The sequence below is a fragment of the Cibotium barometz genome, chromosome 19 (assembly GCF_041138505.1).
Source record: "Cibotium barometz isolate CiBa-2024 chromosome 19, ASM4113850v1, whole genome shotgun sequence".
Lineage (NCBI taxonomy): Eukaryota > Viridiplantae > Streptophyta > Polypodiopsida > Cyatheales > Cibotiaceae > Cibotium > Cibotium barometz.
In genome coordinates, this window is record NC_141064.1 from 41,441,867 (window position 1) to 41,466,723 (window position 24,857).

Sequence of the window (24,857 nt, forward strand, 5' to 3'; positions counted from 1 at the left end):
ATGCTGATTAGGCAGGTAGCTCATATGACAGGAGGTCTACTAGTGGATATGCTTTTACACTTGGAAGTGTCGTGGTGGTGAGTTGGAGTAGCAAGAAGCAACCTATAGTTGCTTTATCCAGTACAGAGGCTGAATACAGGGGTGCAGCCCATTGCTACTTGTGAGGCAGTATGGTTAAAGAATCTCTTGGCAGATTTGGGTGAGCCTATTGATGGAAAAGTTGTCATTCATTGTGACAACATGAGCAGTATACAGTTGGCCAAGAATCCAGTATTTCATGTGAGGACCAAACACATAGAAGTCCATTATCACTTTGTCAGAGAGAAGGTGCTGGATGGTACAGTTGATCTATAGTATGTGAGGACTGAAGAGCAGGTGGCAGACATCTTTACAAAGCCACTTAGCAGGGAGAAGTTTGAGTACTTTCGTACTATGTTGGGAGTACATGGGATGAGCTTGAGGGGGAGTGTTGAGAGCTTTGATATCCCAAGCTCATCTACATCTTCATCTATGGCAGTACATCATGAGCTTGAGAGGGGCTATTGAGATTCAAGCTCGATGTCAGTGTGAGCCAGCTATGCTATGTGCTGGCATGTTAGGTAGGAACATGTGTGAGACATAAATGACCGCATCCAGCTAGTCATAGTGTGTGGACATTAGCTAGGGTTAGTAGAGTGTGGACACAACTCAGTGTGTGTCTCCTCTCCCTCTACCTATTTTTCAACAACACACTCACACAAACCCTAGAAGAGAGCCTGAGCTCTTGCAAGCACACACACTCACACAAACCCTAGAAGAGAGAACACACAAGGTGAGAGGCCAAAAATTCTTCTTCTTCTTCACACAACAAGACAGGTCTACAAAGAAGATAAAGTGACTAACACACATAATAGAGTATATACAAGTGGTCTATAATTTGAACATGCTAAGTGGAGTGGGTAGGTGTGGACTAGTTGGTGTAAACCAGATGTAGAATCTCTGCCGAAGATATGTCGGCAGCTACCAAACCCACCAGTGATTTAAATGTTGAACGGTCATGTAGGCACCACGTGAGTGTCAGCTCATGTTGAGCTTAACATCTCAACAAAATTATGGTGCTCAAACACATCCTCTTCCCCATTGCCATTTACTTTCTGTCATGCTGGCGCCCCTCCAATTCTGACCTCAAACAGCTAGAGAAAATATGTAGAATTTCCTATGGTCCTATGGAAATGCCGATGAATTAAAGATCCCCAAAGTGGCATGGAATGTATGTGCAAGACCTAAAAAACATGGTGGCTTGGGATTACCAAACATACTCTATTTTACAGATTGCATGGCTACCAAATGGATAATCAGAAGCTTCATATCTCCGCAAGAAAACTGGGTAGTCCTACTCAACTGAATTTGGGAAATTATAGATTTGCAGACTTCTACCAATGGAAATAGATACCAGAGTTTATGATCTTCTTCAGCTCAATGAAAAGTAAACATCAGGAAAGCCCCCTAGTTAAAGCTATATGGAATGCTTGGAATAGATGTAAGCTTGAATTAAAGTTTCATTACAAAATAAGGAAGTATGCACATATTCTGCATTTGGATTCCATATGTTTCTCCACAGCAGTGGAGAATAATATCTCTGTGCAGATCGCTAAAAACATGCACATAAACTGCATAAAAAGAGTATCAAAACACGGGATGATTTATGGTGCAAGACTAATCATAGATGGAGGTCTGAGCATGAGCTCAGAACAATGTACAAATTGTCTACGGGATGACCTCCAACTCATCCTGGATAGGATACAACTGTGGCCTGCTGATAGAGTGGCTTTGATTCAGCTATAGGGACCTCTAATGCATAAAGCATTCTCATGGAAATCTAAACACAATCTTCTACCAATCCCTTCCCCCACATCAAGGCCCCCCTCTACATTGCAAATTAAATACCAAATGCAATCTGTTATGGGACAGAACGTAGTGAGGTTTTAAATTTTTAAAAATCAGGTCGCCAAAGAAATCCTGTATGTTATGGCTGATCATGCACAACATTAGGGAAAATTTGGACTCACTTTTGGCCTTTTAAGCTCTTTGAGATTCTAGGGAATATTCCATAAGGGCCAATGGGGTGAGGCTTCCGTTTACGAAACTTTTGAGGTTCCTTTTTGGTGGGGAGGCCATAACTTGAGCATAAAAACTCCAAATTTGTTGGAGGTTGGTGCGTTAGAATCCTCTCATCAAGATCTTTCCAGTGATATGTTACATGATATAGTGTTGAGGTACTATGGCTAGAGTTATCCACCACGATCCCCCTTTTCGTAATAGAATGATGACTTGGCATTTCTTAGAGGGCCCAAAAATGAGTCCACATTTTCCCTAATGAGTGTTATGGACCAATGAACAAGCACAGCATATAGGATATGGGAATGGTCTAATAACCGAAGATGATTCCCATCTGTTCATATAGGATGATGTAATCATAATACAGAAGCTATCAAGTTTCTAAATCAATGTATCTCCCCTATCCAAAATTGGGATCTCTCATGGGGTAAGAAATTATGCCAGGACAACAAATCAAATACCCTACAGAACTATGGAATGTTATGCATGCTGAATAATTGTGGACTGTTTGGATAAATAGAAATAACAACTTGTTTAATCATACAATTACCAACGTGATGCATGGTCTGAGAGTTGAATTGCATTTGCAAATGAAAGTACTACACAAAGCCAGCCTCAAAGTGTGTGAAGCACAATACACAAAGAATGCCATGGAAGAAATGCTGTTGAATGTGCAAGGTAGTGGAAAGATTAGAGAGTGTGAGTTAAAGCGAGAGCTGAAAGCAGGTACTAGGTGGCGGTGATCATGGGGGAGTGGGGGTTTCCTCACACGTGTACGTGCATGTCCTCGTACCTAGTGATCCCTAAATCAGTAGAGGTGGATTTAGGTGAACTAGCAAAGTTAGAGTTGAGGCTGAAGTTTGGTCCCTTTCTCAGTTATGCTTCAAATGTGGGGGTTTCGGGCATATTGGTAGAAACTGCAGTAAAGGGAATCTGGTGAGAGAGTAGAGGGTGAAAACTTGGATAAGCTGGAGAGAGAGAAGAAAAGTGGGGAGATGGAGGGAGGTAAGTGTAAAGGCCTAGTGGATAAGGGTAAAAATATTGAAGATAATATTGGGGACTCTAGGGGAGAGGGTGGATGGAAGACAGTAAAGGGGAAAATGAATGTGAGACAAGATAAGGATGGAAGACAGTAAAGGGGAAAATGAATGTGAGACAAGATAAGGATGAGGATAGGAAAAAATCAAGTGGGGGCGGGGTAGGGAATAACCAGGGTAGTAATAAATATGGTGGCTTAAGCTCTATGATGTATTCTAATCCTTTTGATCCATTAGGGGATTATGATAGTGGAACTTCAACAATTCAAAAATTTAATTGGCAGGTGGAGGAAGCTTGGAAGGGGATTCAAAAAGAAGGGGATCAAGGGGTTAGTGGAGAAGATGAAGAAATGGTTCTTGAGACTTCCCTCTCATGAGTTCTATTAAAATAAGTGGGTGCTCATGGAATATTAAGGAAGTAAAGGATAAAAAGAAGAAGGTTGTTTTTTGGAATCTAATTAAGGAGTGGGATTTGTCTAGTTTTGCCATCCAGGAACATAATCTGTTTAGGGCTAAAGTTTTGAGAGAGGATTAGTTCAAAGATTGGACTATTTTGTATGGGGGGGGGAAGGTGGGTTTAGTGGTGTCATGACTATTGTTAAGAATAGCTTAAGTCCTATTATTATAGTCAATCACCCCCTAATGGAGGATTTTGGTAGTAGAAATTGAATTGGAAGGAGAGAAGATGTGGATAGCTAACTTATATGGAGCTCACAACCATAAAGTAAGGAGTGGAATGTGGATAGTTAACTTATATGGAGCTCACAACCATAAAGTAAGGAGTGGAATGTGGATAGTTAACTTATATGGAGCTCACAACCATAAAGTAAGGAGTGGAATGTGGGAATGGATAGCCAACTTGAATTTCCAAGGGCACTGCATCCTCATGGGAGACTTTAATATGGTATAGGAACAAAGGGATAGTACCTATTAGACTCATCCCTTTCAGTTCTTGCCCATTGTCATCCAATATCCTACCTACAACCTCTTTACCTCTGAGCTTTTCAATTAGCTTAAATAGATACCCATCAGGTTTCCCTTTATTGGTAAAGGTTTTCCATTTATACCTGGCCTCTTCCTTCTTAGAGCACTTCTCATCCTCACTTTTGAGCCCAGCCTGGCACTTGAAATACAAGTTAGTCTCTTCAGCAGTTAATTTTCCCACTTGCCTCTTCTTCTGAAGAGATTCCAATAGATCCCCCTATCTCTTTCTTTCCTAGCTACCCTCGTCAACCCTTAATTTCCCAACTCCCCTAATTATGCCTTGCATTTCATTAGCAAACAATCTCCTAGACCCTTGCACATATCCACTACCTTTGAGTCTCCCTATGGCTTCCTCAGTTTGATGGATAAACAACTCATCTTTTAACAGTAGATTATTCACCCTTAGTTTCCTAGAGGGAAACTTCTTCAATTCAACCTTATCTCCACCAAGCACATGGCATCCCCACTTAAGCGGCATATGATCAGAAAGAGTAGTGCTGGAGTTAATAGACATTTTAAGAGTATGAGGAATCCAAGTGGCTTGCTGCCCTATCAATTTTAGAAGAAGAACCAAATTATTGCAAACTAAAATAGTATGCCCCATGTCAGAGTTCCAATCCCCCATCTCCCAACCATCTTTCAAACCTAACTGACCTCTTAGCCCTTCCCATTTCACCTTTTCATGACCCATCAGCATAGTACTCCCCCAAAAAGGGTGGAGTACTTAGGTGCTACTCTCAGTCTCAAGGAGGATTTGTCAGCTAGAAGGGCCCAAGCTGAATCTAAGATTATGGAACAAGTTAAATAGGAGTCTGGATATTGATAGAGCCAAATGGCTTGGAAGGGACATTGAAATGGAGAAATGTTGGGAGGCCCTTCCGAGACAAGGGAGAGAAAAGCCTCCTGGTTGGGATGGGCTATCTGTGGAGTTTTTCATTGCTTTCTAGCCTTCTCTTAAGGAGTTTATGTTGAGAATGTGCAGTGAAGCCTTTAATTCAGGCAATCTGGATGGAGATTTAAAGGAAGGGCTGGTGAAATTGATCCCTAAGCAGAATGCTTGTGTTGACAAGTTTAATCATTGGAGGCCTATCACTTTATTGACTGTCATATACAAAATCTTAGCCAAAGTCATTGCTATTAGAATAATCCCTACTCTTCAGGAGATGATTTCTGAGAAACAGCATGGCTTTATCAAGGGGAGATCCATTTATGATAATATCTATGCTACTATGTTGGGTAGGGATGTGGCCTTGAAGACTAAACAAAAATGTATTCTGCAGGTAGATTTGGAGAAGGAATATGATAGGGTGCACTGGTCCTTGTGGCTGGAGTAATGAATAAATTGGGTTTTGGCTCCATAATGTCTGCTATATTTACTCTCACCCAGGGGAGCAAGTCTAATTTACTATTGAATGGAAGAGTTGTTGGAGGATTTGAGGTTCACAAATCTGTGAGACAAGGCTGCCCCCTTGCTCCCCTTCTCTTTGCTATTATCTCTCATCCCTTGATTAGAGCCCTTGAGATGGCTTCCTCTGGTGGGAGGGTGAAGGGCTTGAGGAGATTTAAAGATTGCTGGGATAATGCATTAGTGGGATGGAAAGAGCCATAGCAATTGGAGATGGATCTTGCCCTATCTAAGAGAGAAGCACAGCTAGTCAAGTATGTGTTGGAGGAAGTGCAGAAAGGCTGGACATTCCACTGATGTGGATGATACTTGTTGGATCAAAAGGATTGGTCCTGGTGGCTTTAAGCTAGACAAAGGCATAACTAGAGTTTTGTACTGTGCTTTGAGTGAAGATAATGTTATTCACTCTGTAACAGAATACGAAAAGTGAATTGGAGCCCTAACTGTTGAAGGAAGTGCAAGGTAATATGGGAAATGGAAATACCTCTACTAAATCTCAGGTGTTCCTGTGGAGAGTTTGTATGGGAGCTTTTCCCATTGGCTCTAAATTGGTTCAACGGAACTTCATAAGTGGATGCTGCCCTAGATGCAAGACTCCCTTGGAACATGGGAAACATACATTTTGGGATTGCCCTACTATTAGAGGAGCTTAGGTTAAAATTGGGAAATGGGTCCTCTAGGGGTGCATGGCCAATAGGGGGACTGGCTATTTTTGGCGGCAGATGGACAGCTAATGATGAACATGTGGGTGTGATCTTTAATATCATCATGTGCTGTTGTTTATGGGAAATCTGGAATTCCAGAAACTGCATTGTGTTTCAGAAAGCTTGTGATACAGGGATTGATATTAGTGGATTGATGCATAAATGTATTTGTATGTGCTGGTTTGTATGTTTGATTAACAGAATTAGTGGAGATGAGTTGTTTCAGCTGATTCAGTCTCTGTAGTGTGCTATCATCAAAGCCTTCTCCATGGGGGTCAGTTTGCAGACATACTGGGCTGTGCCTAACTTTTGGGATATTGATGTGCAGGGTCTCAGAAGGGAGAGGGTGAAGACCAAGATAGCCTGGTATGGACCTAGAACAAAGAGATGGTATAAGAAGGTTAAACAAGCTAGCTACATCTTTGTGGCATTGATTGAAAATCCAGTGGGGTCCAGACAAAGTTAAAATATGGTTCCAAAAAGGGAAGGTGAAGGGTGAGATCTTGAAAAAATAGACCACTAGGGGATGCACATCTGAAGATTTGATTGAGGCTTGTATTTTGCTGGGATATCACTTATCTTAGGATGAATCTTCTTTTGTATCAGAGGATGATAGACGGGACTTGGTGTGTAGCCTAGCCTGCTTAATGGTGACTCTTGTGCTGATGTTGTTAAGGGCTGATTGTGGGTATGAAAAGAATTTTATGTAAAGCTTTCTTTTTCCTTTTATGATATATATATTATTGGTCCCAAAAAAGAAGAAGAAATGTTGCAGATGGACAAAGCTAAAGAAGATTTCCAAGAAAGAATCAGCAAAATACAGAAAGAGCGTCTGGAACAGGATGGTCAAGTGGCTATACCGAAGAAGTGGAACTAATGATAAAAGACTCTGGGTTGAAAAATTACATCCTCAACCTTACAACAATTAGAAATGAGCTAATATAAAGAGCAAGTTATGCTTCTTGATAAAAAGCATATTTTGTACTCCTAGTTTATCTGATCTTCTTAACATAGTTTACGTTTTTTTTTTAAAAGTAATGACAACAACTAGAATCAAAACTAAGGGAAAAGATTTTTCAGTAATAGGCTATTGCTGCCTACTGTAAGGTGATAATACTTATCAATGTTTCGAGTTGTCTTTATGATTACTAATGGAGACCTTGGACACTAGTTAAACATTGCTGAGTGAGCCCACCCCAAAATGCATATGCTCAAAAATCCGACATACCAATGGAGTGCAACAAGATTTTCTTTTAAAAAGAATCAAATTTTGGACATTCCCAAGCCCAAGAAATATTTCCCCACTCTACTACACTAATGAAGGGTAAAAAGGAAGCTATACAAATTATTAACCACATACGTATTGCTGCATATAAGTTCAGGCATTTCCGATTGATTGGTTGTCCAAACTAGTACATGTTATCCCTCATTCTATATTGAAGATTAGGAATTTGAGGGTAGCTCATAGTAGTGTAAGACCTTAGCTCCAATTAAAGTCGTGTTAAGTTGTGGCTTTTCACAGACGAATTGGTATACAGGTACACTGCAAACACGGGCACGAAGTGTATTCCATATACATCAGCTTACGCCAATGTTTGTAGACACACGGGCTCTCTTTCAGACTGGCAACGTTGCTATGTCTCTTGGGGAATCTCGACCTCCTTGATTAGAACCAAAGATCCTCTTTCCTTTGCTTGATTGTGATCTGCTTAGCATTCTCTTGATGGACATTCGGAGACCTGGGGACTTGACTGGCTGAGAAGAGCACGCTTGCTCATTCGCAGATGGGCATCTTGACAAGCTTGACAAAGAGGGGCGGCCAGGGCTGGTGAGATTGTCTTGCCTTGTTGGAATCTCTACTGTGATTTGGGGTATAGATCTTGTAGTAGTAGTAGTAGAAGAAGACGAAGAAGGTTTGTCCAAGCCTTGAGAAGAGCTCAATTGAGAGGCTACCTGGGTTTGGTTACCCCAAAAGAGCACATTGCTAGGGTATTGTATAGCATTTCCATGATTAATTATAGAAGGCATTGATACACCCTCATGGGCTGTGCATAGAGAGCCATTATTAGCTGAGATGGGAGCCTCATTTGCATTTCCAAGTTCTTGTTGGAGTTCTTCTCCTCGTTGCTGCTGCTGCTGCTGCTCACTAATTGTTGAAGATAATGGTGTAGGCATCACCACCGTCCTGCAAAGTGGGCATGTTGAGTGTGAATGAAACCACATGTCAATGCAGTCTGCGTGGAAGCTGTGCTTGCATGTGGGGAGCAACCTGCCCTTCTCATTCTCTTGAAACTCACTGAGGCAGACTGCACACTCGAGCAAAGATAATCCTTGTTCTTCTTCTGTTTTGCGTGCTGTGTAGATGAATGTTGGCAGCTGGTCAATGGCTGCCTTATCCAATCCAATGTTGTGAGCTGCTGCAGAGTTGAGGTCCTGGCCTATAAAATCGAGCCGCTGGGGGCTCCTGTTGCTGATTATGAACGAAGATGAGTGTCTCCAGAACCACCTGGCATAGACATGGAGGCACAAGATGATGAAAACCACAAAGACGAGGGTGGTGATGGCAGCAGCGACCATGATCTTGCTGTCTGCGAAATCACCATTGTAGACATAATTTGAAGGAGGGGGGAAGGACATGTGTGTGTGTGTGTTTGTGTATGCGTGTGTGCGCTTGCGCGCTGTGCAGGGTTTCACTAAGGTGCAGAAATGCGCGCCAGGCCTGCAACACAAGAAGTGCCTGGCTACCCCCGCATTCGTCTTTGTATCGGGTGGCTGCGGTAAAAAGGAAGGTTTGACGCGGTCGTTCACGGGCACTTTTTATCATTGCTGAAGTCATGCGATGCGTCTTGCTAAAGGAAGGTTTGACGCTCGCTTTGCACATTGCATTCAACTTCTTTTTTCAACGAATCATAAAACTTTTCATTGTGCAACTATAAAACTTTTCTGTTTTTAATTGAAAACTTTTCTTTTTTTCATTGGTTGGAATTAGAAAGTACAACACAACTTCCCTTGAATACAAGTCCTCAAAGTGTGAAACACCTTGCTTTATAATGCCATGAGGCTTTCCCCCCTCGAGCATAGTTGAGCAACTAATGCAAGCTTTTCCAAGATTCTTTGTTCTCGTGGGGCTCAGTTTGCATCAAATGGACCCTTGGGTGATGGCGATTGTGGGCTCTTATTCTTTCTTTGTAAAACTATGCCATACACATCATCATTGTAACTTAGACCTGCGACCCCCCAATGGCTTGTTTGATTAAAGTGATGTTTAATCAAGATTACATTAGCATGCTAAATGAAGTGGGAGAAAAAATCTCTTTAATGATGCCTTACCAAATAGAATGATATAGTTCTATTGTATATAGTGTGCAAGTTCCTTTTTTGGTTGCTTTTGTTTTTGGTTGCTTCAACAAGTGGAAACATACTCTAATCCTTCAAACCATGAAAAGAGAAAGTGCATTGACTTGGCTTTATTGGCCTCTATTCCAACTTATTGTGTGCTTTATCATAAAAAAAATATCTATGTCCTCAACTAGGAAATTATCACATTACCAATGTGCTTATTCACTCTAAGACATTAATTTTTTTTAAAGGGTGCTCGTATTTAATTTTTTCATATAAACCTTAGGCACACTAAGGTTTGAAACCTTAGTGATAACCTTGGTCCTCTCCAACACCAAAGGCCAGTAGACCGGCCCCTCCATGGTCGGCTACACCAAGAACGACGACCACCTCTGTCCACCACGACCTCCATTGCCCTCTGCTCACCAGCCCCCTGGATGTGCCACCCACAAGCCTCTCCTACCAGTTTCCTTGGCTCTCTCTTTAGCATCATTGGCGGTCTGTACGATCTATTACTAGATCGACATAATCACACAATTAATAGTTGGCACCTGCACTCTTCTCCATCGCCTTGCGCTTGGCTTCTTCGAAGAGTGCCCCCTCTTGAACCTCCTCAGGCAACTCCTTTATTGTACCTATAAGGCATCGAAATGATGGCCAGGTGGCTTGTATGCAATCCACTTATACGTGTGCATGACAACGCGCAGGTCGTCAGTTGATTTGCCAAGATTTGTTTCTAAAATAAAACAGGTCTTCGAACCTTTTAAAATTTTCCAAAGCTCGATTTTACTAAGGTTAAATAATACAAGGCCGTCTAAGTAACAAATTAATTAATACGGGAGCAAAAAAATATTTTGGGTGCTTATTGGCAAATATCAAGAATCTTTGTACTTGAATATGTGACCAAGAGACTTGCTTGTAGCTAATTCACACAGCCTAATCAACTAAATTAACGGCTAGAAACTTAAGTCATGATAACCAGGCCACTTGAAAATGTAATTATGCCAAAATGATTGAAGTTAGAACCACATCCTAGTGTCCCAAAAACCACTAGCAACACTACAAGGATTTTAATAACTTCATTCTATATATACATTCTTCTACCACATAATTGATTTTATGTTACTTCTTATATTTTGGGGTCCATTTTTTCTTTTACCAAAAAAGTGAATGCCTAATAAAATGTAAATTTTAATAAAAATATTAAGTTGTAAGCTTGAAATATATGGTGGTTGATAGTGTAGATAAAACTAACAAAAAAAATTGCTTATTGTCCAAAAACCCTGAATACAAGTCCTCAAAGTGTGAAACACCTTGCTATATAATGCCATGAGGCTTTCCTCCCTCGAGCATAGTTAGCGGCACCTTGAGCAGCTGGTGCAAGCTGTTCCAAGATTCTCTCTATTGTTCTCACGATAACCCTATCATGGTTTGGCAAGCCCTTAAAAGTAATGGACAACGCCTTTTCACAGACGAACATACACTTCAAACACGGGCACGAAGTGTATTCTACCATATACATCAGCTTATCCCAATGTTTGTAGACACACGGGCTCTCTTTCAGACTGGCAACGTTGCTATGTCTCTTGGGGAATCTCCACCTCCTTGATTAGAACCAAAGATCTTCTTTCCTTTGCTTGATTGTCTGCTTATTAGCATTCTCTTGATGGACATTCGGAGACCTGGAGACTTGACTGGTTGAGAACAGCACGCTTGCTCATTAGCAGATGGGCATCTTGACAAGCTTGACAAAGAGGGGCAGCCAGGGCTGGTGAGATTGTCTTGCGTTGTTGGAATCTCTACTGTGATTTGGGGTATAGATCTTGTAGTAGTAGTAGTAGTAGAAGACGAAGAAGGTTTGTCCAAGCCTTGAGAAGAGCTCAATTGAGAGGTTACCTGGGTTTGGTTACCCCAAAAGAACACATTGCTAGGGTATTGTATAGCATTTCCATGATTAATTATAGAAGGCATTGATACACCCTCATGGGCTGTGCATAGAGAGTCATTATTAGTTGAGATGGGAGCCGAGTCATTTGCATTTCCAAGCTCTTGTTGAAGTTCTTCTCCTCGTTGCTGCTGCTGCTGCTGCTCACTAATTGTTGAAGATAATGGTGTAGGCATCACCACTGTCCTGCAAAGAGGGCATGTTGAGTGTGAATGAAACCACATGTCAATGCAGTCTGTGTGGAAGCTGTGCTTGCATGTGGGGAGCAACCTGCCCTTCTCATTCTCTTGAAACTCACTGAGGCAGACTGCACACTCGAGCAAAGATAATCCTTGTTCTCCTTCTGTTTTGCGTGCTGTGTAGATAAATGTTGGCAGCTGGTCAATGGCTGCCTTATCCAATCCAATGTTGTGAGCTGCTGCAGAGTTGAGGTCCTGGCCTATAAAATTGAGCCGCTGGGGGCTCCTGTTGCTGATTATGAACGAAGAAGAGTGTCTCCAGTACCACCTAGCATAGACATGGAGGCACAAGATGATGAAAACCACAAAGAAGAGGATGGTGATGGCAGCGACCATGATCTTGCTGTTGAACGTGAATTGCTGGGGCGTGTCTGCGGAATCACCATCGTAGACATAATTGGAAGGAGGGGGGAAGGACATCTGTGTGTGTGTGTGTGTGTGTATGCGTGTGTGCGCTTGCGCGCTGTGTAGGGTTTCACTAAGGTTCAGAAATGCGTGTGCCCTGCAACAGAAGAACTGCCTTGCCTGCGGGCTACTACCCCCGCATTCGTTTTTGTATCGGGTGCTGCATTCGAAAAAGGAAGGTTTGACGCAATTCTCGACGGTCGTTCACGGGCCCTTCGTTTTTGACTAGCTAGCGGACTTTTTATCATTGTTGAAGTCATGCAATGTGTCTCTAAGAAGGTTTCCTTCTAGGGGTGATTCCTGGGGTACTTAGCCTAGTAGTCATGAGTTGGTGATGATTTGTGCCTGTTTAATATTTGTGGGATTAATTTAATAATTAATTGGGCTTATATTTTCAGGTGATGAAGACTATGGGAATTGAAGAGTTTACTTTGGAAGAAATGTCTTGGTTCATCACATTTCATTTTTGGCAAGCATAGTAGCTTGTAACCTTATCAAATGATTTTTCCATTTTGAACTTTAGGAAAGATACATTTATTTATGTGGAATTTATTAAAGCCTATGGCTTTACCCTAGTCCCAATTTGACACTCTATTTTTGTTAAAGAAGAGTGCCGTGCTCTCTAAAAAGCACATCTTGTATATTTTGGGAGCTATGGCCTAATTTTGGTGAAAAAGAAAGCTAATAAAGAAATACTCTTGTGTGGGGAGAGGCCACACACAAGAGGGGGGAAGATTGCACCCAATATGGTCTATGAGCTAAGTATTTTTAATTTTATTTAAGTGTTTAAATTCCAATTGATTTGATTTAGTTGAAGCTTACAAGCAATGGTTTTTATGATTGAATTAATTCTCTACTCTTCCACAATCAATTCCTAGAATAAGATTCCGGTTGCAGTGGTATCTTTGGCAACTAATTCAGAACGTAAAAATGGTTTTCCTAAAGAGATTAAATCACATGAGGGTACTTCTTCTAAACCATTTACTAAATCTTTTTATGCTTCAAAGAAGATATATAAACCAGGTTATGACAAAGGCAAGGACGAGCCTAAAGGCACCATGAGTACCAATAAGAAAGTCAATGGTGGCAAACCGAAGACATCTCCTATCAAATGTTTCAAGTGCCACAAAGAAGGTCACATAGCACCGAATGGTCCGGAGCGTACCAAGAATTCGACACCACCAGCAGCAACTCGAGTCAATATGATTGAAGAAGACGACAATGAAGAAGAATCATTCGAGCAAGAGGGTAATTCCGATCCAGGTTACTCAGAACAAGAAGGTAAACCTCATGTTCATTCTTTGCTGAAAATAAAAGGAACGATAAATGGACATGAAGTTCTTATTTTGCATGATGATGGTAGTACACATGATTTCATTTCTGAAAAGGTACTTAAAGCATTAAATCTTCATTCTTCACCTACGCACTATAAACGGTCAAAGTAGCATTTACTGGAACAAAGTATAATTGCATGCAAGAGGTGAAAGATTTGGATTTATGCATCAAACCTTTAACAGAAAAGAGGGATTTCTTAGTTGCACCTTTACAAGGGATAAATATAATTTTGGGTATGCCTTGGAGACATAAATACAATCCTATTATAGACTATGACACTCATAGCATTTCTCTAAGGAAGGACAATGAAGATATTATCCTCCAGTGTCAAGTCAAAGGAGAAATGAGTCCTTTGTTGAGTCACACTCAAGCAAAGAGAGCTCTAAGAAAAAGAGACAAGACTTATATGGTATGGGTTAACCAGCTTGATGCTGAGTCTGACACATCCAAAAGTCCAAAGTTTGATCTTTTTATCTCCAAATTTAGTGACTGTTTCATGGAAGATCTACCTCCAGGATTACATAAGTCTAGGCCTGAGGATCATAGTATTGACTTATTGCCTGGAAATTCTCTGCCTTGTAAAGCTCCCTATAGAGTCAACAATTTAGAGCAAAAAGAAATCCAAAGCCAAATAGAAGACTTGTTAGAGAGAGGCCTTATTCGACCTAGTAGTTCACCTTTTGGAGCTCTAGTACTTCTTGTTAAGAAGAAGTACTAGAGCTCCAAACTTACCGAATGTGTGTAGACTATCGTGCATTGAATAAGATTACTGTCAAGAACAGATATCCTATTCCTAGGGTAGATGATCTTCTTGATAAGCTTAGAGGATCAAAGGTCTTTAGCAAGATTGACCTAAAGTCTGGGTATCATCAAGTTCGTATGACTCAATCTGACATTTTCAAGACAGCTTTTAGAACCCAAACTGGTCATTATGAGTTTTTGGTTATGCCATTTGGTTTGACCAATGCTCCAGCTACTTTCAGCTGTATGATGAATCGCATATTCCTTAAGTTTCAAAGTTTTGTTATAGTGTTCTTTGATGACATTCTTGTTTTCAGCAAGGAGGATCGACAAGAGCATGAACAACACTTGGAACAAGTGTTCAACCTTTTGAGAGAAAATGAACTGTATGTCAATCCTGAAAAGAGTTCTTTCTTTCAAGAGGAGATTGAATACTTAGGTCATATAGTGTCGGCTGAAGGGATTCGTGTAGATCCTAAGAAAATTGAGTGTATTGCTTCTTGGCCTACGCCTAGAAACATACATGATCTTAGATCTTTTCTTGGCTTATGTAGTTATTATAGGAAGTTCGTCAAGAATTTTGCTTGTATTGCTCATCCTTTGACTGAACTCCTTAAGAAAACTACAAATTTCAATTGGACCGAAAAGCAAGATAAATCTTTTGCAACACTCAAGAATGCTTTAACACAAGCACCAGTTCTAACACTACCTGATTTTCAAAGACCGTTCTTTATAGTAGTGACTGATGCTAGTGGCAAAGGATTTGGACCTGTTCTTATGCAAGACAACCATTCTATTGCTTATCAAAGTAGAAAGCTTAAGCCTGCAGAGCAAAATTATAGCACTTATGACAAGGAATTAGCAGCAGTAGTGCATGCTTTGAAAATCTGGAAGCATTACCTAATGGGCTCTGAATTTCTTATCAAGACAGACCAACAAAGCATTAGGCATTTGCTTACGCAACCTCTTATTTCAGATAGGCATATCAAATGGGCAGCTTTCATTCAAAGTTTCCAACCTATGATTCAATACCAACCTGGAAAAGAAAATGTTGTTGCCGATGCTTTGAGTCGAAGACCAAATATCAACAACATTTCCATAATTGAAAGTGAACCATTTGTACTTATGAAAGAAACTTACGAAGTTGATCCAGATTTTTCTCAAATATGGATCAAATTGCGTGATAATAATTGGACACCTCAAGGAAGTTATTCTCATAATGATGGCTATCTTTTCTTTGAGAAAAGATTGTGTGTTACTCAACCTTACAGACAGCTTGTCTTGGAAGAGATGCACCAACCACCATTTGTGGGACATAGAGGAGTTTCTGCAACACTTCAAGTAGTTTCTCGAGAATTCTATTGGCCTCATTTGAAGAATGATGTAGCTAAATTTGTAGCTGAATGTAACATTTGTCAAACAATTAAAAGCTACAAAGGCAAAGCTTTAGGATTGCTTATGCCTCTACCTATTCCTGATAGACCATGGGAACAAGTGTCTATGGACTTCATTACTGGCTTTCCTACTACTTCCAGTCACCATGACATGATTTGGACAATAGTGGACAGATTTAGTAAGCAAGCCTATTTCATTCCATGTAAAAAGACACTAACTTCTCAGCAAGCCGCGAACATATTTGTTAAGCAAATTTTTGTTCATCATGGACTACCCAAAGTGATAGTTTCTGATAGAGATTCTAAATTTTGTAGTCACTTTTGGGTTTCTCTTTTCTCAAACTTAGGCACTAAGTTAGATTTTTCCACGGCTTTCCATCCGAAATCGAATGGACAAACCGAAGTTACAATAGATATGCTTAGAGCCTATGTTTCCCAGCAACCTAGTGCATGGGATAAGTACATACACCTACTCCAATTTGCTTATAATAATACTCCTCATACTGCTACTGGTCGAGCACCATTTGAGATTATCTATGGAAGAGCATTGCCTATTCCGGCTACTAGACTCTCTCATAAGATTGAAGCTGCCGACCAATATGTTAGAGACTTTGATCGCATTCTAGCTGAAGTGCGTGATTGTATTGCAAGAGCTCAAGAGAAGTATACATCTCAAGCAAATAGGAAGCGCAAAGATTTTTCATTTCAAGAAGGTGATTATGTACTTTTGAGAATTGAAAAACGTCGATTAAAGAGTCTGGAAAAATTCCCTGCAGTGAAGCTAGCGCCTAGATATTATGGGCCATTTAAAATCTTTCAAAAGATTAATGATGTGGCCTATAGACTAGAGCTTCCATCTAATTGGAATATCCACAATTCTTTTCATATCCATCTCTTGAAACCTTTTCGAGGAACACTTCCTACTCACCCAACATATGAGGAACCACCTCTTATTGAAGGAGAGGAAGAAGTCTTAGTTCCTGATGCTATTATTGACCAAGAGATAACAACAACAAGGACAGGTAATCAATACTTCAAGTATCTTTTGACTTTTAAGAATCATCCACAAGAAGATGCTAAATGGATGCCTGAGAAATTTTTTCGAGTTTACCCTGAAATTCTTCATTCTTTTCAAACCCAGCAAATCCGCAATTGAGGACAATTGCAAACTCAAGCAAGAGGGATGTCATGAGAATATATTTTAAGTCCTCTAGAAAAATATTATTTATCTCCTCTTGAGTAATTTAGGGACGCCTAGATTACTCTTGCGTCATGCCGGCTAGGTTAATATCGTGGGTGACACCACTATAAATATTAATACGTGCGGTATATGACGTATGTTTGAGGCCACCTATGATTATTTCAGTTAGGTTTGTATGGCAGGGTGATTCCTGGGGTACTTACGCCTGGTAGTCATGAGTTGGTGATGATTTGTGCCTGTTTAATATTTGTGGGATTAATTTAATAATTAATTGGGCTTATATTTTCAGGTGATGAAGACTATGGGAATTGAAGAGTTTACTTTGGAAGAAATGTCTTGGTTCATCACATTTCATTTTTGGCAAGCATAGTAGCTTGTAACCTTATCAAATGATTTTTCCATTTTGAACTTTAGGAAAGATACATTTATTTATGTGGAATTTATTAAAGCCTATGGCTTTATCCTAGTCCCAATTTGACACTCTATTTTTGTTAAAGAAGAGTGCCGTGCTCTCTAAAAAGCACATCTTGTATATTTTGGGGGCGATGGCCTAATTTTGGTGAAAAAGAAAGCTAATAAAGAAATACTCTTGTGTGGGGAGAGGCCACGCACAAGAGGGGGGAAGATTGCACCCAATATGGTCTATGAGCTAAGTATTTTTAATTTTGTTTAAGTGTTTAAATTTCAATTGATTTGATTTAGTTGAAGCTTACAAGCAATGGTTTTTATGATTGAATTAATTCTCTACTCTTCCACAATCAATTCCTAGAATAAGATTCCGGTTGCAATCTCCATCGCCTTGCGCTTGGCTTCTTCGAAGAGTGCCCCCTCTCGAACCTCCTCAGGCGACTCCTTTATTGTACCTAATAAGGCATCGAAATGATGGCCAGGTGGCTTCTATGCAATCCACTTGTACATGTGCATGACAACGCGCAGGTCGTCAGTTGATTTGCCAAGATTTGTTTCTAAAATAAAACAAGTCTTCGAACCTTTTAAAAATTTTCAAAGCTCGATTTTACTAAGGTTAAATAATACAAGGCCGTCTAAGCAACAAATTAATTAATACAGGAGCAAAAAACATTTTGGGTGCTTATTGGCAAATATCAAGAATCCTTGTACTTAAATATGTGACCAAGAGACTTGCTTGTAGCTAGTTCACACAACCTAATCAACTAAATTAACGGCTAGAAACTTAAGTCATGATAACCAAGCCACTTGAAAATGTAATTATGCCAAAATGATTGAAGTTAGAACCACATCCTAGTGTCCCAAAAACCTCTAGCAACACTGCAAGGATTTTAATGACTTCATGCTATATATACATTCTTCTACCACATAATCGATTTTATGTTACTTCTTATATTTTGGGGTCCATTTTTTCTTTTACCAAAAAAGTGAATGCCTAATAATCAAGTGCTTGCAAATTTCAAAAATATTAAGTTGTAAGCTTGAAATATATGGTGGTTGATAGTGTAGATAAAACTAACAAAAAAAATTGCTTAGTGTCCAAAAACCGTGAATACAAGTCCTCAAAGTGTGAAACACCTTGCTGTATAATGCCATGAGGCTTTCCTCCCTCAAGCATAGTTAGCGGCACCTTGAGCAGCTGGTGCAAGCTTTTCCAAGATTCTCTCTATTGTTCTCACGATAACCATATCATGGTTTGGCAAGCCCTTAAAAGTAATGGACAACGCCTTTTCACAGACGAACATACACTTCAAACAAGTGTATTCTACCATATACATCAGCTTACGCCAATGTTTGCAGACACACGGGCTCTCTTTCAGACTGGCAACGTTGCTATGTCTCTTGGGGAATCTCCACCTCCTTGATTAGAACCAAAGATCCTCTTTCCTTTGCTTGATTGTGATCTGCTTATTAGCATTCTCTTGATGGACATTCGGAGACTTGGGGACTTGACTGGCTGAGAAGAGCACGCTTGCTCATTCGCAGATGGGCATCTTGACAAGCTTGACAAAGAGGGGCGACCAGGGCTGGTGAGATTGTCTTGCCTTGTTGGAATCTCCACTGTAATTTGGGGTATAGATCTTGTAGTAGTAGTAGTAGCTGTAGAAGACGAAGAAGGTTTGTCCAAGCCTGGAGAAGAGCTCAATTGAGAGGTTACCTGGGTTTGGTTACCCCAAAAGAACACATTGCTAGGGTATTGTATAGCATTTCCATGATTAATTATAGAAGGCATTGATACACCCTCATGGGCTGTGCATAGAGAGCCATTATTAGCTGAGATGGGAGCCTCATTTGCATTTCCAAGTTCTTGTTGAAGTTCTTCTCCTCGTTGCTGCAGCAGCTGCTGCTCACTAATTGTTGAAGATAATGGTGTAGGCATCACCACTGTCCTGCAAAGAGGGCATGTTGAGTGTGAATGAAACCACATGTCAATGCAGTCTGTGTGGAAGCTGTGCTTGCATGTGGGGAGCAACCTGCCCTTCTCATTCTCTTGAAACTCACTGAGGCAGACTGCACACTCGAGCAAAGATAATCCTTGTTCTTCTTCTGTTTTGCGTGCTGTGTAGATAAATGTTGGCAGCTGGTCAATGGCTGCCTTATCCAATCCAATGTTGTGAGCTGCTGCAGAGTTGAGGTCCTGGCCTATAAAATTGAGCCGCTGGGGGCTCCTGTTGCTGATTATGAACGAAGAAGAGTGTCTCCAGTACCACCTAGCATAGACATGGAGGCACAAGATGATGAAAACCACAAAGAAGAGGATGGTGATGGCAGCGACCATGATCTTGCTGTTGAACGTGTATTGCTGGGGCGTGTCTGCGGAATCACCATCGTAGACATAATTGGAAGGAGGGGGGTCGAAGGACATCTGTGTGTGTGTGTGTGTATGCGTGTGTGCGCTTGCGCGCTGTGTAGGGTTTCACTAAGGTTCAGAAATGCGTGTGCCCTGCAACAGAAGAACTGCCTTGCCTGCGGGCTACTACCCCCGCATTCGTCTTTGTATCGGGTGCTGCATTCGAAAAAGGAAGGTTTGACGCATTCTCGACGGTCGTTCACGAGCCCTTCGTTTTTGACTAGCTAGCGGACTTTTTATCATTGCTGAAGTCATGCAATGTGTCTTGCTAAGAAGGTTTCCTTGCAATTCAACTTCTGAAGTCATGCAATGTGTCTTGCTAAGAAGGTTTCCTTGCTGAAGTCGTGCAATGTGTCTTGCTAAGAAGGTTTCCCTGCTATTCAACTTCTTTTTTTAACAAAACTTTTCATTGTGCAACTCTTAAACTTTTCTTTTTTTAATTGGCTGGAATTAAAAAGTACAACACAACATACACCCTTGCATGTCACCACTTGTTCAATGAGGTCTTGAACCCGTGACCTTGGGACTCTCAAGCAACACCTATATCCTCTGCACTAACCCTGGGACTCTCAAGCAACACCTTTATCCTCTGCACTAACCCTGACCTTGGGACTCCCAAGCAACACCTTTATCCTCTGCACTAACCCTGGGACTCCCAAGCAACACCTTTATGTAACTATAAAACTTTTCTTTGTTCAACCACCAAGGATGAAAAGTGTATTTAGAAAATTTGTGCCTCTCTCATAACTAAAATTTTCAACTTTAGTCCTTGTAGTCAACTTTAGTCTTTGTAGTTACTAAAATATATTTTCCACTGTACAAGCTAGTCTCATAAAAAAGTAAAAAAGCTAGTTGGGCTTATGTTTAATCAAGATTACATTAGCATGCTAAATAAAGTGGGAGAAAAGATGTCTCTAATGATGCCTTACCTAATAGAATGATATAGGTCTACTGTATATAGTGTGCAAGTTCCATTTTTGGTTTGCTTCTGTTTTTGGTTGCTTCAACAAGTGGAAACATACTCTAGTCCTTCTAACCATGAAAAGAGAAAGTGCATTGACTTGGCTTTATTGGCCTCTATTCCAACTTATTGTGTGCTGTATCATTTTAAAAAAATATTGCTTAGTGTCCAAAAACCCAAATCCCTTGAATACAAGTCCTCAAAGTGTGAAACACCTTGCTTTATAATGCCATGAGGCTTTTACCCCTCGAGCATAGTTGAGCAACTAATGCAAGCTTTTCCAAGATTCTTTGTTCCCATGCGGCTCCATTTGCATCAAATGGAGCCTTGGGTGATGACGATTGTGAGCTCTTACTTTTTTTTTTTGTAAAACTATACCATACACATCAGCATAACGACTACACGATGGTAGCTTGTGGAGAAATTTACACAACATTGCATATCAGGTCCCATAGTTGTGTTAGTTGAGCATTGGCATAGAGTCATTGCACATTGAAACACAATGTTTGAAATTTTTTTCCAAAAAGGATATAGAAAACAATATGCATTAAGAGTGGTTATTTAATTCACGAAGCCATGTAGGTCGTAGGTGGAACACGTCTCCTATTCATGTATTGTAACTTACTTACTCATGTCCACATTAGACAATGGAATTTTCTTAAAATAAACTTCTAAATATGTTGACTCTCTCTTTGTCCAGATGGAGGATGGCATACTAATTTGATTGCAAGCCTTCACACCATACTTAGAGGAACCCATTCCTTCTAAATCCATCATGGCTACAAGTCATCGGTGATGTTATTTTACAGAATATGCGATTGTAGATATGGCGAACTCTTGCGTACCCTAGGTCACTGTTAGCTATTGCCGGGTATTTGCCGCGCTATCGTTCTCCTCTCACAGACCATGACGGCTAAGAAAGAAGGCCTTTCCTTGGAGGAGAGAGGGCGACTGGCGAGAAAGGCCTCGCGATGAGGCCTTTCCTTAGTCCATCATGTTATCTTGGGGGCTTTAGAGATCATGTAATGATAGTGGGCAACTAAATGAGGGAGGCCATACCCAATTTTCAAAGGGCGGTTTCGCTTGAAGGTTAAAAGGGGTTTTCAAAACCCATTTGAAGGTTTAAACGGGTTTTCAAAAGCCTCAAATTTCAAAAGCTGCCACGTACACAAGCCATGGGGATGCGGTTAAAAAGCTGCCACGTATACAAGTAAGTTGCGGATACGCAAAGCTTGAAAAAGAAAGCTAATGTCGTCCGGTGGACCAAAAATATTAATATTATTTTGTCACTCGTGTCTTTGACGCGTGGACACACGCTTTAATCATGGATGAGGGCATATTTTGAGCCGACTTTACACTCCATGTTCGACGAAATTATTATTGACTTTCTTTAGGTTTCCCACTTGGAGGTGTATATAACCTGCTTGGCTTTTCCCCCCGTTCTTAAGCTTTGCACGGAGCATTGAAAAATAATATATGAAATTTCTTGTTCTCTCTTCCCTTTCTTTTTTTTCGGCATTTACAGCAAGTCCTTTTCAAGCCAACAAACAACAGCAAAATTCTTACATTTCACATTTCATGGGAAGAGTCTTCCTTTGTCTGGGAGGATGAAAGGTGGGACCTGATGTGTAAGTTTCTCTCTCTATATATATGTATATATAGTCAACAAAAGGAGGCCCCTTTTACTCTCTCTTAGCAAGTGTATTGTACAACATATGAGAAAGACAAAACAAGAGTTTGAACAACCTCAGTAAATCACACCGCATGAATTTTTTATGCAAGTTACAATCTTCTATCACAACTCCACTTGGAGTTATGAGTCTTTTTACTAAGTTCATGATTCCTTATTGTGAATTGAAGATTCAGATTAAGAATAACAAGAATTAGTACTTGAGAGAGAAAAACATGAGAGGAGTTTTATATAGTTTAGCTTCACAAGGGCCACGTGCTTATAGGTTGCATCTCCACATAATTAATGTTTGACTAAGGCCTTATAGACCTCCACGCATGTGCACACAAAAAACAAGGATCAAGTGCTCCTCAAATACACTCCATCCATTACTCTAGTTTCCAATATTCCCCCTTAGTGAGGATGGATTCATGCATGCTCACCCCTCAACTCCATACTCATATTGATTACAATAGACTTGAGTTACCTACAATTTGGTCTTTTCCTAAAACCTTGACCTTCTTAACAACCACACAAATATACACTTTGATGGGAACATAATAGACACAAGAGAAGTAGGAGCCATGCCCTTATAACTTGCTCTCTCATAGAAGTGAGCTTAAGAGCATATATTAGCTCTCCACACACATTAATGCACATGATTACAACCTTTTTTGGGGGCAAGGGGCACACAAATATGGCCTTTCCTCCAATGAGAAATTGTGGTTGACCACAATGTCTAGATTTACTATTAGGTACATCACAAAACAATATGGTAAAATGGGAAATGATAATGATGAAGTGTATAAGGTCCCAAATAGAAGACTTAATGGAATAAATATTTGGGCTAGTAGAATAAAGAAGCCATTCAAGTGAAATTTTAGCTAAAATAAAGTTTTCACATATTTTGGTATTTTATGTATAAGAAACGTGCTTATGACTATTGGGATTCCACAATTTTAGACAACTTCTCAATTGGTGTCCAAATGTGAGAGTCATAGGCTAAGAAAATCGCCTTTTAGATGGAGATGAACATGTTATTTAAAAATTTTAATCAAAGTGATTATTGGTTGGATGCATGGACCAAGGTTGACAGCCTCAAAATTGAGTGACGACGCGAGAACTAATGTTATGCCAGCTCTTAGGAAGTTGGCAGGAGTGAAACTGGAACCATGGCTAAAACCAAGCCGTCATCTCAATCATGGAATTTCTTTGTAATTAGGGGGAAGCTTTTCCATTTTGGTTCCATGATTTTTTCCAGAAAAAGTTTTTTCCTAGGAGCTCAATATGGTCAATTGGGAGGTTAACCGAAAAGTGGTGAAATAGATAGGCTAATCTATCAAGGCCAAAAGGACAAGAGGCACAACCATGGGCCTCAAGAGACTACCACTAGTATAATCCACAAGGTGACACAACAATAACAACAGATAGACATGCCACCATCAACAACACACATGAGAAGACACACTTAATTTGGGAGGAGGTAATGGGAAAGAGGTTAGGCCCCTCTATCAAGGCCACAAGGACAAGGGCACCAACATGGTCCCCAGAGACCATCATCATCACAAACCACAAGGACAAGGGCACCAACACAGTCCCCAAGAGACCATCATCATCACAAACTACAAGGTAACACAACAACAATAGCACATAGATAGCCACGGAGAGGCCAGTGACATGCCACAAAACTTGAACCGTGGTCAAAACCAAGCCGTCATCTCAATTTATGGAATTTCTTTGTAATTGGGGGTGTGGACAGGAAGCTAGGTCCTCCACACTCCACCAAGAGCTTTCCACGCCATCACCTTTGACATCTTTGACTGCTCCAACTGCCGATACCCTCCAATGGTCCGCCGACCCTTTGACATCACCACCCGTACCCTCCAACGGCTCCAATCGTCATCATCACTGTCGGTGCCCTTTGACATCTCTAAACTCATGGAGGCAACTCCGATGGAATCATGGAGGAAACACCCCTCTCCCTTTCCTCCCGAGGGATGTTGAGATCCTCTTTAGCACCTTCTTCCTTTTCCCAACGAAAGATATTCCCTCTACACTACATGATGAGGGTTGGGAGTTCAAGAAGGAGGACGCCCGAGGAGGAGGACATCCAAGGAGGAGATAAGGGGAGCAATCTCTCCCGCAGAAGGACACTCTCTCGGACACACTCTCTCAGAGAGACATTCTCTTGTAGGACATACATTGTAGCACATTCTTTGTTGGAGCAGAGTCTCTCTTGTATTGTTCCTTTCAGTATCTTGATATACAATGTTACGCTCTTGTGGTGTTTGGTCTATCTCTCTGTGTGAGCGAGGTGAGTGAGTGGTCAGTGGGGGTGTGGTGTGAGTGAGAGGCTTGTAGGGATACTGTGGTGCTAGGTGGTGGTCGGAGAGCACGGTAGACGGTGTAGAGCATAGGTCTTGCATGTCTAGCCAGTGAGGTCGACTCATCCTTGGTGGGTATACTTCCCTCAGAGGATCCATGCTCCCTTTTCCCCAACCCTAGTGTTTGTGTTGGTAGTCCTCGAGTTCCTTAGTAAAGACCGGAGGAGTCATCCACAGCTAAGACAAAATTTGGCAATCA

The 24,857-nt window shown here is 40.8% G+C and overlaps 3 protein-coding genes across 3 annotated transcripts; all 3 read right to left on the reverse strand.

Moving 5' to 3' along the window:
• Nucleotides 1-7,545: 7,545 nt before the first annotated feature.
• LOC147628603 (RING-H2 finger protein ATL60-like) lies at nucleotides 7,546-8,967 on the reverse strand. The gene has a single exon (XM_086814204.1). The coding sequence runs from the start codon at nucleotides 8,862-8,864 to the stop codon at nucleotides 7,845-7,847; it is 1,020 nt and encodes a 339-aa protein (XP_086670330.1). The 5' UTR covers nucleotides 8,865-8,967; the 3' UTR covers nucleotides 7,546-7,844.
• A 1,843-nt stretch (nucleotides 8,968-10,810) lies between these two features.
• Nucleotides 10,811-12,275, reverse strand: LOC147628604 (RING-H2 finger protein ATL3-like). Its single transcript, XM_086813801.1, has one exon. The coding sequence runs from the start codon at nucleotides 12,168-12,170 to the stop codon at nucleotides 11,127-11,129; it is 1,044 nt and encodes a 347-aa protein (XP_086669927.1). The 5' UTR covers nucleotides 12,171-12,275; the 3' UTR covers nucleotides 10,811-11,126.
• Nucleotides 12,276-18,303: 6,028 nt separating this feature from the next.
• LOC147628605 (RING-H2 finger protein ATL3-like) lies at nucleotides 18,304-19,818 on the reverse strand. Its single transcript, XM_086813802.1, has one exon. The coding sequence runs from the start codon at nucleotides 19,657-19,659 to the stop codon at nucleotides 18,610-18,612; it is 1,050 nt and encodes a 349-aa protein (XP_086669928.1). The 5' UTR covers nucleotides 19,660-19,818; the 3' UTR covers nucleotides 18,304-18,609.
• Between the last annotated feature and the right edge of the window lie 5,039 nt (nucleotides 19,819-24,857).